Source organism: Saccopteryx leptura, chromosome 8, assembly GCF_036850995.1.
Source record: "Saccopteryx leptura isolate mSacLep1 chromosome 8, mSacLep1_pri_phased_curated, whole genome shotgun sequence".
NCBI lineage: Eukaryota > Metazoa > Chordata > Mammalia > Chiroptera > Emballonuridae > Saccopteryx > Saccopteryx leptura.
In genome coordinates, this window is record NC_089510.1 from 60,036,730 (window position 1) to 60,053,347 (window position 16,618).

At 39.3% G+C, this 16,618-nt stretch overlaps 1 protein-coding gene across 4 annotated transcripts in view; it reads left to right on the forward strand.

The window, feature by feature from the left end:
* The window catches only part of ATP13A5 (ATPase 13A5), a 137,556-nt gene that overhangs the window by 27,968 nt on the left and 92,970 nt on the right, over positions 1–16,618 (forward strand). For 3 of the 4 annotated variants that reach the window (XM_066347555.1, XM_066347558.1, XM_066347557.1), the window contains 4 exons: positions 716–785; positions 4,293–4,427; positions 15,009–15,081; positions 15,989–16,117. In XM_066347555.1, the coding sequence (XP_066203652.1) occupies positions 716–785; positions 4,293–4,427; positions 15,009–15,081; positions 15,989–16,117 (407 nt within the window). The remainder of the gene's footprint in view (positions 1–715; positions 786–4,292; positions 4,428–15,008; positions 15,082–15,988; positions 16,118–16,618) is intronic. The other variant, XM_066347556.1, reaches the window with a different exon arrangement.

Below are 16,618 nucleotides of genomic sequence, written 5' to 3' on the forward strand. Positions count from 1 at the left end.
TCATGAAGGCTTCTTTTTATAACATACATGTTGTGGATTTACAAGGTGTCAACCATAAAGACCATATATGATCTTCCAGTTGTTGGCTCATTCATTCACATATTTCTTGAGTTCATATACTAAGGGCCTGTCTGAGGTGCTGGAGATCCCAAGGTAAGATAGACACGATCTTCAACATCAAGAACAACCAAGAATATCTGAACATTCCAGGAACATCTTCATCTCTGTGTTTGTTATAGGTGCTCTTAGAGTATAATCAAATTATTTATAAAATAATTCAAAATACCTGTCTAACTTCATTTTGGCTCTTGAATTGTACTGTACTTAAGAAATTATTTTAACCGGATAAATAGCTTTGTTCACCCTACTCTGACTTTCATTTTAGAAATATACTAGTATTTTATCATTTACACATTAATCTTTTTTAAATTTTTCTTTACTGATTTTAGTGAGAGAGGAAGGGAGGGAGAGAGCAACAGGAACATCAATCTGTTCCTATATGTGCTCTGACTGGGGATCGAACCAGCAACCTCTGTATTTCAGGACTACACTCAAACCAATCAAGATATCCAGCCAGGGAAATTTACACATTAATTTTTAATTGAAAGCATAAAATCCCCAAAAGGTAGAGAAGTGACTTCTGCTTAGTTTGGCTTGTATTCACTTATCCGTGAGTCTATAGATGTCACACTAACAGGTGGTCAATCTCCAACAGAAGACTCGTGTGTGGGCCCAATGCTATTGAGGTTGAAATCCAACCTGTATGGAAGCTGCTTATTAAACAGGTAACTGTTTTTTTTGTGGGGGGGGGGGGGGTTGGGGGGGCAAACTTCCATCTTTTAATTTTTTTTTTAGATATAGATATGGATTTATTTTAAGGAGTTGGTTCAGAACTGTGGAGCTTGCAAACCTGAAATCTGTAGGGCAGATGGCAGTCCAGAAGCCGGGGCAAGAGCTGATGTTGCAGCCTTGCGTCTGAAGCCTGTGGGCAGCTGGTGGGCTGGGAGCTCGGGCGGGAGTTCTGTGTTCCGGTCTGAAGGCGGAACTCCTCCTCTGGGAAATCTTAGTTTTTGCTCTTAAGGCCTTCCACTAATTTGATGTGGTCCACCTACAGTATCAAGGGCAATTTCTTTTACTTAAAGTCTACTGATTGTAAGTGATTGTAATGGTTAATCACATCTACAATATACCTTCCCAGCAATAGCTCATCTGGTATCTGACCAAACAGAGCATCATAGCCTAGCCAAGTTTACACATAAGATGAACCATCACAATAGCTTTATTTATTTTTTAAAGCAGCTTACTTTGGCTGCTTTTCCAAATGTTCGACTCTGTCTCTTCTTACCCCATCCTTTGATTCTTACATCCTACTATTTCGGGGACTCTTCAGCAATATATGAGTCCCTGGATGTGAACAAAATCTGTGCTTTATGCAAATTCCTTTTTTTTCAGTTCCCTCATTGCCTTTAGTCTATATTTTTCTTATTTATGGAGGTTTGCTTTAAAATATATATATATATATTTAAAATATATTATATTTTTTATATATATATATTTTTTAAATATATATATATATATATTTGTCTGTTCCAGAATTTCTAACTGGTCCTTTTCAATAATCACTTGGTTTAAATTCAAATCCACTTAAAAGAATCTCTTCCCAGTGTGAGGAAAAGTCTTGTTTTATAATCTCCTATTTGTTTCCTTAAATTTTTTGATCATGATAGGGCAATGTTATGATTTCTATGATGTTTTTGAGGATTTTAGCTGAATTATTTCGGTCCTTTTAATATTGCTCTGCTGTTTCAATTTCCTGAGAATGACTTCTTTCTTTGTTAGCAGGTTTTTGTATTTTGTCTTTTGTTTTTTAAGTATTTTCTTTGTGTGCTTTGAAGTTATTTTATTTTACCTTTTTGGTAAACTCACCTCAAGTGGGATTTTTCCCCTTCATTTCGTCTTTCTGTGCCCACTCTCTGTTTTGATGGCTCTGCATGGCCTCTTATACTGGTCCCCTCAGGTCCCCAGTTCAGAACTAGGCCCTGTAGTAGAGGTATGGGCTCTGTTCCCCGGGGGTCTGGAGGATGCAGGTCTTGAGCCAGGCGGGTGCTTGGACAAGTTCACAGCTGCACCACGAGCTCTGCTTCCCCTGACTTCCCTCTCCACTGGTGAAGCACTGCTCATTGTGACTTTTCTCGACCTCTGTTCTGGGTGGGGGAGCCTCGCTGCCACCCCTTTTTTTCTCTGCAAGCTTGGGCTCTGTCTCCTGCTATTCAAGGGACATTTTCTGTCCTCCACTCACTGGAACTGAGCCTCTAGCCATCTTTCTCTGTCCTTGTCTGGAACCCAGTCGGCTGACCAGGTAGTCCCCATTTTATTGCATGTTTTTAGTCTATTTCTAATCCACAAAGATGGTCATTTTGAGCATGGTCATATCTTTTATAAAATAAATTATTATTATTATTATTATTATTATTATTATTATTTTAGCGAGCAAGAGAGAGAGGGACAGACAGATAGGAAGGGAGAGAGATGAGAAGCATCAGTTCTCCATTGTGACACCTTAGTTGTTCATTGATTGCTTTCTCATATATGGGGGGCTCCAGCAGAGCAAGTGACCCCTTGCTCAAGCCAGTCACCTTGGGCTTCAAACCAGTGACTGTTAGGCTCAGGTCAGTGACCATGGGGTTATGTCTGTGATCCCATGCTCAAACCAGTGGCATAGTGCTGCATCTGGTGAGCCCACAGTGAAGCTGGCGACTTTGGGGTTTCGAACCTGGGTCCTCAGTGTCCCAGGCCAACATTATATCCACTGCACCACCACCTGTAATTTTTTTATTACACATTTCTTTCCTTAGTTCTACAGAAAAATTGAGTGAAAGGTGCAGAGATTTCCCTATAGCCCCTGGTCCCACATATACACAGTCTGTGCCACTCTGGAAAAGAAAACTGCTTTTTAAACTTCTAATTCAAGTACATTTTCAGATTACCAGAGACTCTCCCATGTGTCACTTGGTCTATTTTGAAAGCAGTGCTAGTACTTTTCTGGCACTTATTTACCAGGACTTTAGTAGAAAAAAAGCAAGTAAAACTTTTTTTTTTCACATTTAGTTTCAAAAGAATACTGAATAAGGAAACTACGTTAATTATGATGGTGTTTTTTCTTCTGCAAGGAGTATTTAGCCAATTTTCTACTGAGTTTGTATAAACTGAAAATCACATTATCATTAATGCATAATCTACAATTAGAGCATTTTATGCCAAGCAAACAGAAAAGCTATAGTTTGTAAGAAAAGCATGGTGCGATGGAAATAATAAGAACCATTAAGGAACAACAGCTTTTTAATGTATAAAACATATCTAAGGGTTTAAGGAACTCTTAAGATACCGACTATTCACTTATTAACTGGACAGCAGTTCATTTTTAGGACTCAGATAAAAGTTTATTTACTATATTAGAGAATTATAGTAAATAAAGGTAAGAAAGAACTGCACTGGTTTTAGGTACTTCATCTAATTGGTAATCATCACAAAGAGCACCTCACCAAGGAAATCCTTGCTTTGCTCATTTGGGGTCTTCAGTTCTCACTGCCTATGTTACATGACCATCTCTAGCTCCACTCCACTAGGTGGTCCTCTCTGCTGCCAGTATTAATAGGGAAGTCAGCAGGACCAACATGGGGGAAATGAGGGAATTAAAAAGTCGAAGGTATTACCAAAATATACCTGCATGGATGACCAGCTCTGGGGCTGGCAATACATTCTGCCCATGTTATGGCTGCAGACTTGGTTAAGACCTTTGTCTTCATTATTACTTCTGTTAAAGTGCTGACTTGACAACTCTCAGAGAATGTTGCTAAGACCTGTGATGGAGGAGTATGTTATTTTAAAATAATTTGGATAAAAAAATAGAATTTTTAATTTTTCTTGCACAACTTGATTAAATCTATAGCATGTGATTATGTGAACAAAACAAACAAATGAAAAACCCAACAATGAAAATGTGCAAAATTGAAGTTTATTTGAAAAAGAGACTAAGTCGTTTTCTTCCATCACTATTGAGAAAAGTGAATCTGTTTAAAAATGTAAAATGATTAGATTTTGTTATTGGTAACATATTTTTAAAAAGACAGAATAATAAGAGTATTGATCTGTGGCCATGTCTTTGAGTGCTTAAAATATTGACAATTTTGTTTCCACCATATTATATTCTATGTGCCTGACATCATCTCTACTAATCTTGACTATTATTAAGGTCCATGCAAGTGACTTAAATGCTATTTTTGTACCTGCAGGTTTTAAATCCATTTTATGTGTTCCAAGCCTTTACCTTAACTTTGTGGCTGTCTCAAGGTTACATACCATACTCTGTGGCCATCATCATCATGTCTGTGCTCTCCATTGTGTTAAGTGTGTACGACTTGCGGCAGGTAAGAGCTGAAATCATAGTCTGATTCTATTCACTTTCTGGCTATATATGGAACAAAATCTACAAAATTTCCATTGACAACAAGGACTTGCTTTGTTAAACATATGTCATAACGAAGGAAAAAGCAAGGCCTGACTAAATGTGAGATCTCAGAAAGAGGTCTTCAGGAATAGTAGGTAGACTTAAATGTCTTTGCAAACTCTGATTATCGACTGAAGGCTGTACTGAATACTACAATTAGAAGGACTCTCAGGTTGTGTCTGAATACTGTGGGAAAGAATGCTGTGATGAATTAATAATCCCAGCCATAGTTATAGGAAAATGATTGGCAGCATCCTAACCATGCATTTTAGTCAAGATTGTCTTGAGTTTGTTGTGACAGAAATTCCAACTTGAGGTAAATGTTCATTTTAGGGTTGTTTTTATCTGGGCATGGATAGACCCCCGGCACAGGACTCAAACAATGATTTGGAATCTGTTTCTCTTTATCCCTTCACCTTGCTGTACCAGATTTCTACTCACAGTATGTGTCTGTGGACTGGTGCTAGTCTGCAAATTATTTGTTATCTACTTGTGGTTCAATAAGTACTACTGAACTCAAGAGTAGGCGTTTATTAATTTTTAATAGTAATTTGATATTGTCTTAGCATTCAATCATGTGATCATTTTTCCATAAATTATAGCTTGAGAAATAATGTTTTAGTATATGTGGTCTTTACACCCAGATAGAGATGCTTCATACAGTGGCAAAGAGGACCTTCACAGTCTCAGATACATATTCCCTTCCGGGCTCATGGTCCCAGATGAAGAGAGAGATCTTCTTTGCTAATGTCCATGTCAATAGCCCCCAAAGCCCTGGTTGTGACAGCTGGAAGCAGAAGATGGCGGTGCCACATGCTTTCATCTGTCTCCACACCCTCTTTCTCTGAGCTCTTTTAATTCAATATTTCAATCTGTATTCCCTCACTTATGAGAAATGTTATTTCCCTTTGTGACCAATTATGTTCCCATTGTGGACTCCAATTTAGTTTTCACTAGGTGCTTACGTTTTCCACACAAGCACATTCTCAATCAGAACATGGTTTTTAAGAGCTTCCCATTTTACTGCGCTCCTGAAGCCCCTCTTTGGCTGTCCTGCTAATTCCCAGATTCCTCTGTAATACAAACCCTTTTCACTGGTGATAGTAAATTCATAGTTTAAACCTCTCCCTCTCTCTTACCATATTTTTTCATCTTATAGCCATTGAAAATCTCTCTAAAAAGAAAAGCCTTAAAAATGACATACCAACACATTCTGAAATAGTATTTAACTGACTATTATAACTCCCACAACCCTGCTAAGTCTCAGTTCTAAAACTTCTTTCCAGAAAATGTTCTACTACTTTGCTTAGGATTCACCAGACTAAATCGCGAGGCAACCCCAAAGGAATGTCTAACTGTATCTGTTGTATATTTTTGAAAGCTTGACTGTAGAATTAGCCTTTTAGACATGGTAAGCAATGGCACTTGCGTCAGCCTTGTTCTCATGTTAAACTGCTGAAACCATTCAGTCTCAAATGTCAGTCTTCATCTAGAGAAGAGGAAACTAGGATACGGGGAGCTTGTTCCAGATCATAAAGTGGTTTGGTGACAGAGTCAGAGCTCTGACTTCTCATACAATGAAATTCTACTGCATGTGCCTTATTCCTTAGCAGAAAGCTCTTTCCACGATAGCACCCTAGCTGAGGATGAAGTCAAACATAAGTGTGGGAGGTGAGATGAATTCTAGCTGTCAGCAGAGCCACATATTAGTAAGGCAGATATGGAGGTGTTTAAATAAGTCTAACTGAAAGAGACCATGGTCCCATTCTATGTCAAACATTCAACAAATATTAAGTCTAATATTGGCTTTTTATCTGGTGTTCAATCCTACAAAATTTGAGTTGAGTGTTCAATGAGAAATAAAAGAAAAGCAATATGTGTATAAAAAGTTACAAGACAGATCCTAAAAATGAAAGGAGCTACTTTGAGCTATAGAGTGAGAACTAGAAGGGCTTTGTTTTGATTATTTGTTTGTTTTTTGTTTATTTTCTTTCTTGAATGAGGAACTGAAGTGTTTTTCTTCATGAACTAATTTAAATCACAAAAATATTAACAGTGACCGGTAACCTCCCCTTGATAGTTGCAAATCCTTTCTGTCTGGTTGTCAGTCAAGTCAGGGACCAGAGTGACGGTCTTGGTAAACTGAGCATTTGAGCAGAAGCATGAATATAGCCACCAGGACAATGAGAGATTGGACATATTCTGCTCAGTCACACTAGGAAATCAGTGTCCCAAACTTTTACCTTTGAGCAAATGACGAAAGTATGTAAGGGGAATCCCCCGGATCAAATTTCTAATTACTGGGTTTTTTTTTTGTTTTGTTTTGTTTTTTGGGGTTTTTTTTTGGTATTTTTCTGAAGCTGGAAACGGGGAGAGACAGTCAGACAGACTCCCGCATGCGCCCCACCGGGATCCACCCGGCACGCCCACCAGGGGCGACGCTCTGTCCACCAGGGGGCGACGCTCTGCCCCTCCGGGGCGTCGCTCTGCCGCGACCAGAGGCACTCTAGCGCCTGGGGCAGAGGCCAAGGAGCCATCCCCAGCGCCTGGGCCATCTTTGCTCCAATGGAGCCTTGGCTGCGGGAGGGGAAGAGAGAGACAGAGAGGAAGGAGGGGGGGTGGAGAAGCAAATGGGCGCTTCTCCTATGTGCCCTGGCCGGGAATCGAACCCGGGTCCCCCGCACGCCAGGCCGATGCTCTACCGCTGAGCCAACCGGCCAGGGCTAATTACTGGTTTTTGATAAATCTATGTTTTAATAGAATATCTAATTTGATACCTGCAAGTCACTCATAGGCTTAAGTCAAACATCATTGAATACAGTTCTTCCCACCTTGTGCTCCATTGGACTGGGAAGACATCTATCTATACATCATCACCAGACTAGATCGTGACAAATCATCTCACTGGTCTGAGAAGAAATACAAAGCACTCTGAGGACTTTGGGCAGGGAGACGTTATCTAGTTAAATTAAAAATCTCCCCCTTACCGCTCTGATTTGTGTTACTTGACACTTTAATAATCAGCTTCCTCATTTAGAATGTGTGTGTGTGTTTGATGTTATAGTTGAAAGAATTAAATAAAATAATGACTGAAGTTCTCGTGTTCCTGGTGCATTGAGGGCACTCACCATATGTTAGTTCTTGTTATCATTGATGTTGCTGTTGCTATTTTTATTACTATTTGTAGAGTGGAGAAAGGAAGTGATAGAAAGATGGCAGGGGCCACAGAGATTAAAGGGAGGAGTGTTGTTATACATAGCTTGAACAAGGAAGCAGCACAAGAGCATCCTGGGACAAAGCTTCAAATGACCAGGGACTCATTCATTGTGTGACATGAGAAATTCTCCTCCCTGGGCTCACTTGTCTTAGCTGTAAGTGATGGAGGCTAAACTGTTTCTTTAGGTCCCACTTCTTTAGGATTCTATCATTTTGCCACCGTCACCAATGAGCAATACAAACAAAGAGCTCTTGAAAACTTTATAACAATAAAACACTTCCTGGCCACCAGAAACCTGGCTGCACGTGTTGCAGACTTGAGTCAATTCCTGTAGGACCCTATGAGATGTTGAACTAACTATCCAGATAAATAACTCAATCAGGATTTGTGCACATAACAGAAATCTATTTAAACTACTTTAATCACAAAAGAGACTATATTATAAAAATGTATCAAAAACTCATGGAACCCAAGGACCTAAAGTACAGAGAATCTTTACCAGAGGCTGAACCCAAGAACTTGGGTTACTCTTTCCAGCCTCCTAGTCACTGACAGAGATGAAATAATGTACGTACACGTATTTTGGGGATAGTACTCCGCTTTTATTCCTTTTCTCTGAATATTGGGCGCACCCAGAGCTGTGGCAGCCTGCAACTAGTTTGTTCCATGTGGCTCTGTCCTTCTACTACCACAATCAGTTGGTACCAGGAGCACATGACCCAGTGGAATCCAAACCATTAACAGGAGTAATGCCAGCATCACTGAGACCTTTAAATAAGAACTTAAAGCTGCTGCTCATACTCTGCTAGGAACATGATCTGAGAAATGATGTACAGCCACAACCAGGGTGACCACACTTGATCCCTGTGTATGGACAAGCAGAAAAAAAAAAAAAAACTTTGGCAGAGAAAGAGAACAAAAGAACCAAATACAGAGTGAGACACAGAGATGAGCAATGCGCAGCCTGGCAGACACAGAAAGAGTAATCTGTCCCTCCTGGCATTTCCTGTTCCTATTCAGAGCATTTGGGAGACTTGGCTGTACTTCCCACCTTAGGTTCCTAAGACATCCTTGCATCCTCACAAATTCTCATCTTCTGCCTAAACCAAATTAACAAGTTTCTGTTACTTACAATCAATGAATCCCAAGAAAATAACCTGTTATGCTTCTAGAATGTTCCCATATATTTGCTCTGACTTAAATAATGTCTTTGTCCTACATATTTGTCATCTCTGTGTTTATGAAAAATTTCAATCTCCCTTTTAAGATAATTATAAAATGTCCATTACTTCATTTGGAACTCAGGTCTACCTTTCTTTAAGGAAACGCAAAAGACATTTATGTGTAAGAGTTAGGGGAAAGGTTATAAGGGAAAAAATAGGTTTGATTCTGTATTCTAGAAGGACGTGTTTCAGTGAGAGAACTACTCAAGATTTTCTGAGTCCTTGACCTATTAAATCAAAATATCCAGGGCAATTACAGGAGTCTGCACTTTCAAACTGTTACCTAACAGGTGATTGCTATGTATTCTAAAGGCTTAAGAGCTATAGGGGAATACACCAAAGGACAAATTCAAGCACTAAGATCTTAAATGTATCATCTATCTATCATCTATCTATCTATCTATCTATCTATCATCTATGTTATCATCAGCTGAACATATTTCTCCATTTTTTTACTCTATAAAATACACAGAAATACAAATTTATATGGAGATTCATTTATGCATTTATTAATTTGTTTTACTAAAGGAGAATCTTACTTGGACATTAATCTGAAACTTAATTTTTCATTTTACAATATATAAAATGTCCATTGACCTAGTAAGCAAATATTTCTAGATCATCTTTAACAATAATTATATGATATTTCATGGTACCATACTACAATTTATTAACCACTCCTTTATTTTTGAAAAATAATGTTTCTTCTCTTTTCACTGCAAATATATGTTGAATTAAACATAACTATAATATATGTGTGTTCTTACATATTAGTGTTTACATTAATTAATTAATTAATTTTTAAAGTGAGAGGAGGGAAGATAGAAAGATAGATTCCAGCTTGTGCCCTGAGTGGAATCCATACAGTAACACCCGTCTGAAACTGATGCTCCCTCGGACCAGCAGAGACACTGGCTGCGGGAGAGAAAGAGAGAAAGAAGGGAGACAGAGACAAGAAGAGAAGTAGTTGCTTCTCATGTGTATCCTGAATGGGGATCAAATTCAGGATGTTTGCATGCCTGGCTGACGCTCCATCTCCTGAGCCAACCAGCCAGGACCTACATTTATTTGTTTGTTTGTTTGTTTATTTATTTATTTTAGGTGAAAGGAAGGGAGATAGTGAGGCAGACTGTGGTGTGATATCCAGCCGGCAACACCATCTGGGGCCAATACTCTATTCACCGAGCCACTGGCCAGGGCAGTTCTTAACAAAGCAACCAAAAGCCCAGTTGCTAAATCAAAAGATACATCTATTTTGGATGCAGATAAATACTGATATTATTTCCCTGAAATGAAGTAATTTATTTTTCTGTCAGCAACATACGAGAGTATTCATTTCCCTAGATCTTCACCAACATTTGGTATTATATATTGATATTTAAATTTTTAAACTCTAATATATATTTTTAAAAATTGTGTCTTATTGATGTTGTTTTTTTTCCTTTTTATTGAATTTATCGGGGTGACCCTGGTTAACATAATTATCCAGGTTTCAGGTGCACAATTCTGCAACACATCTCTGTACACCGTATTGTGTGTTCACCACCCCAAGTCAAGTCTCCATTCATCACCATTTATCACTCCTGTTTACTTTTCCCTGAGTACTAGTGAAAAGAGATATGTTTTTCTTTGTCTAATAAATATTTGTACTTTTCTATTTATTGCCTCTTTATATCCATCATATAGATGGAAAAGTTTTATTTTTTAGTCTATTTTTCTTTTCTTGACCTTGACTTTTGTCAGATATTAAAGATGTGTCTGATCAAATATATTATTCTTTTTTTATGGTTTCTGGTTTTCCTGTTCTGCTTCTAAACATGTCCTTTTCCAAAATTAGATATTCTTTTTAACTACTGGTATTTGTAATTTTTTAAATATTTATTTTAAAATCCTTAATGCGATTTAAACATTCAGATTCTACATGTTAACAGAATTCTTAAATGCCTTTGTTGAAAATTGTGACCAGCATAAGAATTTCAGATTTGATGGCAATATTCCAAAAGATTTCTTTAAAAAAAGACACTAATACTATTAGCAGTTAGTATTTTTCACTAGAAGCTTATCTGACTCAACCTATAAGGCATCTTGTTTACAAAGTGGGCCAGTTTCCTGAAACTGAATATCTTTGCAGTTTAAATAACAAATTCTCAATAGTCAATACTTATTTAACACTATATGATTTGCAGTGGGCTCCCACATCCGTAATGTATGTGCTGTGTATGGCTCAGCAAACATAAAATAATACATATAATATTCCTATACCTCCCACCAGCAGAGGGAGAGGGACAGGGGAAATCAAAGAGATGAAGTGACTTATTCAGGCTGGAGACCTTAGCCCCAGGTTTTCTGACTCCAAGTCAAGAACAACACATGGTCTCATGGAACAAAATCTCAAAGAGACCTGTGAGCTTCCTTGGCCTAGTAAATGACTATTTGATAATTTTATAACAAAAAGCAGATTTGGGGAAGGATGTTGGGAGGAATGAAAGAAGGAGCATCTATTGCCATCCCTGGGCATGCTAAACAGATCCCTGCTTTTCCAAAGTGCAAGCAGGGAGGCATTGACAGGAGTGGAATGAAATATCTTTCTGCATCCATTGAAGCCCTAAATCACACCACACAGAGAGAGCTTGCCTTGCCTAAGCCAACACACACCCTGTCACCAGAGGCGGAGTTAACGGCTGGTGCACTGGGCATGCGCCCTGGGCCCCAACTTCTGAAGGGCCGTGCAAAACCCCAGCTTTACAATTTTTTCTAATGACACCAAGTTTGGTGTCATATATGCAATTTTAACATTAATACACAATATTTTTTATTTAAAAATATGGTTAACATGTATTTTTATTTTCCCTGTCTCTCTCTTTTTTTTAAGGGGCCCAATATTTCCTTCTGCACCCAGGGCCTCAACCAACCTTAATCTACCTCTGCCTGTCACAGTCCCTTCCTAACAAGTTTGGTGCAGGTTTGCGTGTAAACCTTGGCATGCAACTGTATTTCCGTTGAACTGTATTGCATACTCCATTGCTGGCTCCATGGTGGCTGCTAGAAAAAGCGCTGAGAGTATCTGGCCCATAGAGATTCATTCATGACTGAGCTGGGCTCAAGAGACACCTGTTAATGTCCTCATTTCTCATCTCTGGAGGAAATCCAGCCACACAGCAAACACAATGGCGCACAGCAACAGATGCCGAATAATAACACTGTGCAAATTAGTCTTGGAAACCGATCCTGGTCCCACTGAACAGGGACCAGAAAACCAGAGGGGGCCTAATGAAAATCAGGCAACGAACTTCAAAATCATGGCAAGCATCACAGAACTTGCTTTCTCCTAGCTGGTTGGTTGCCATAGAAACCTGTGTTTGTAGAGTTTCTGAGTACATTAGCTCAAAGAGGATGCTTATATTATCCTATTCCGGTGTTGCTGGGGAACTTGAATAATTCAGTTCTATTAAATTAGTATTTGCCGAGGGCTTACTATGTGATGAACTTCAGGGGATACGTAGGTGAATACATGGTCTCTTCTTTGAACCACCTGACTTGCAGGGGAGGCCTGACAATAAAACAGGTTAATTTCAATGGAATATGATCAGTACCTAATACAGGTGGGAACACAGAGAGCAGAACAATTAATTCTTCCTGGGGATGTTAGGGACTTAGGGAGTGGAGGTGACATTTGAGCAGGGCTCTATGTGAAGGATTAGAAAGAGTTTGCTGGCAGGAAACTGAGGTGAACATTCTGGGATAGCTTGAGCAAAGTCATGGAAGCATGGCCGGTTACAAAGAATGGTATGTCTGGTACACAAATCCAGCTTTATGTCATAATGAGTTTGGAGAATTACAGTCAAGCATTCTTAACTCATACTTCATCACTTTTAAATGATCCTTTTAAGCTAGGTTGAAGTAATCATAGCATTGACTAAAAGAATTTGCTAAGCAAGAAAACCTAAAAAAATTATCACAAAGAATGTTTATCTTATTAAAGGAAAAGGAGCTGTTTTCAAGCACTTTAGATAATATTCATCAATTTTAGAGTCAGATGAACTGGGTTTGATTGCCGATCTTAATACTTAATAAGTAAATTATTGTGGGCAAGTTAACATTTTTGAATTTCTGTTTCCTTGGGTTTTTGTTTTGTTTTGTTTTTGTAGTATACACACTGGAGATAATCACATTTTCATCATAGGGTTACTTTTACTTTAAACGTAAGAAAGAAATCAAGCAGTATATTCCAAGTGTCTACAGCAGTACCTGGCACAAAGTAGTTGCATAATGTTCTAAACTGTTAAAAAGAAAAACAATTTGAGTCATTTATATACCTGGGATTTCTTCTATGAAGCCATGGAGGTTTTGAATAAATTTCTGATAAACAAAATAAATCAGTACAATGCCATTTTAGAGCTTGAAGGCAACTTGAAAGTGATCTAGTTCAATGTCATTTGTTTACAGAACAACAAATTTATAAGATAAAATTTCTGATATATGATATATGTAGCTGGTTAGTGGGTAAGCCTGACCTGCAGCTCAGGAATTCTGATGGAATCCAGTTTCTTACCACCAAACCACTCATGACATGACTTTACCACTGTTACCCATCATTTAAATGGATACCTCAACAGGCAAGCTTCAGGAAGTCAAGTTAGGGCAATGAATATGTGCTAAACAGTAATATTACTTCTTCTACTCAATTGTCCAAATAATTGAAGTTTAGCTTTTAATGAAAAACTGAAGTGATTAATAAATTGTTCTATATAAATATTAACACAGAATTCATTATTTTCTCTCAAGAGGAAAGTTGCATAATTGTGTGTAATGCTTGTCTTAGTCTGGTAACATTTGTAATGTTAAAAATCATCCACAGAACAGATAAAGATAATTTGCTCTAAAAGAAAAAGGTTTATATTTGAATTAGCTTAAGCTGTGTTAAAGTACTGTTGACAGTATTCGGACCTCTTCTATTTAGAGGTATCCAAGTAATTGATATCCATGCAGAGGGATGCTCTTGGAGCCACATCCCACTCCCTCCAGCTGATGGTGCCGCCTACTGTCTGTGTGGAGAACTATGTGGACAACATAGCCCTCTTACCTCTGCCTTCATGTCGTCTGAGTTTTCCTAAGAAAAGCTGCCTCCACTTCTACAGGCTGATTCCATTTCCTCAGCTTTGCACAGGGTCATAGCTCAATGAATTCCACCTCAAGCAAAACCTTCCAGCTGCTGTACTCAGACAACTGTTTTCTAACAACTTCTTATTCATCAACATACTTCGAGCTCTTACCATAGTAGTCAGAACTATTCAAAGAGATAATTAAGATAAGAATTAACTAAAGCAATGCTAAAAAAGTAGATATGGTTATCTCCACTTTCAGTTGAAGAAAGAGGAATTAAATAAGCTAAGCAACTAATAAATAGCAGCATCAGGATTCTAACAGAGCAGTTTGACTCACTCTGCAGAATTATCTACTGTTCCTAAGGGAGGGGATGACTGTTCCACATACAATCAAAACACAACCCAAGTACTCACAGACTGTTACTACAGAAAGTCATTTGCAAACCGCATTCATCTTTGTTGTTTTACAGGCCAGACAGAGGCACAGAGAGGGGAGAGACCTGTTTGTGATCTCATTTTCCCCCTACCTAACCACACATCCTCCAGAAAGGAAGCCTCTGTGCTTTCGTGTCGGTCCTTGGAGCAATGGCTGTGCATTATTTGCCCTGGGATTGAAAAAGCATTGAAATAATTAGCATATTTGGTTGTTTTTAATAATTGTATTTATTGGGATAACATTAGTTCACAAAACCATACAGGCTTCGACTGAACAGCTCAATAAAAGACCATCTGCACACCGCATTCTCTCCTTCCACCACAAGCAAAGTCTCTTTAATGAGCATATTTGCTTCTGCAAATAGGGGTTTGGGGCAGGGAAACAGGATCCTCAAAATTTGAACTTGAATCTTTGCTCAGAATCAGTTCGGCTATGACAGCAGCCTTGACATTTACTGTATTGAAATCATGTCGTTTTCATGTTATGGACTAATATTTAAACATTGACTTTCATTTGGTAGCAATCAGTTAAGCTTCACAACCTCGTGGAGGCTCACAACAAAGTCCAGGTTAAAATCATCGTAAAAGACAAAGGTAAGTGATATGTGTTCTGCCGTCTTTAGCGTCCTCACATTTCAGGGTGGAATCAGTCTCTTTTATTATTATTAGTTGACGAAAAAGAGGCTTTTCTGATTGAACCCAGCACTGGGGCTAAGGTGAGGCAAACAAGCCATCTGAGATGCCAGATTTAAGAAGGCAAAAGTACATCATGCAAATGCTGACCTGCACCTGTAGGAACCCCAAGGGTGCAAACCTTGTTGAATTTTGTAGCCTAGGTACCTGGCCTAGCTCATCCTCATTCCAGCCCTGATAAAACCATTCTCACCCAAACTGTGGGTTACTTCAAATTTCCTCTGCTCTCCATAGTTCACTCATCTGAATGTTACTGGGTATGCCTTTTTATGGTTTTTTGGTTTCCCTAACTAACCATTCCAAATAAACCCTGCGTGCATTTTGATCTGCTATCCAGAACTCAAGCCCGAGTGAGGCTTGTAGATGGTGGGCTGGACACTGGCATTTGCTCTTGGCTTCACCCCAGGGTGTGGGAAGGGGCCATGGCTCCCTGTGAGCAATGAGGAGCTGTACCCCAGGGCAGCAGAAGCTGTCTGGAAGGTTTGCGTTAGGTCTCAATCAAAAGACAGAGTGTGCCACATGGGGTCAGGGCCTCAGCCAAAGAGAGCAAGCAGCAGCAAAGGGGCAGTCTTCTGCTGACCAGTGTCCTTGGTGCCTCTGTGGGCAGAGCACTGTCCCCGGTACTGGGATCAAGGTGGGGGCTTGTTGCTGAGCTAATCCTTTGCTATGGCCCAGGAATTAATTCCCTAATCCTGGAAATTTGTGCGAGGTAGTTCTTACCAAGAGGTTGACAAGAGTTTTCAGTCCCTTTAATTTTAAATAAAAACAGGAAAGTTCAGCTAGCCATGACAACTCTGCTGTTGTGTAGGTATGCAGGAGCTGGAATCCCGTCTTTTGGTTCCTGGAGATGTCCTTATTCTTCCAGGAAAGTTTTCATTGCCCTGTGATGCTGTTCTGATTGATGGCAGCTGTGTGGTGAATGAAAGCATGCTCACAGGTAGGCGGTTGTCATGGAGATTCTTCTTTCCTGCCCAACATCTAAGCCAAGTGTTAACGAAGCAGATCAATGTATCCTTACCTGCTTTAGACCAGGCCCATGCTAAGGTAGTGAGAGATGGATGAGGGAGACGCAATATGTGCACATAGGAAACACTGAACGGTAAAAGAATCAAGTCACGATAAACACGAAACTAGAAAAAAAATCTAATACAACACGTGATTAATTAATTGCCTACCCAGTGGGGTAAATAAGGTGCTTTGGGTTCCAACCAGGGAGGGACCACTACATGGTTTGAGGCAAATCTCTTCCTAAATATGAGAATGGATTGTATTTCAGCCCAAACACAATCTAAAACTGCCAACTCTCCCAACTGGCAGGGCGCAGAGATTTTACCCGGCCCCTGCTCTCCACTGACGGAAGCGTGAGTCCCCAGTATCACCTGGAAGGAGACGGAGCTGCACCTTCGGGGAAGGGCTGCGTGACAGTCTTGTTCCATAG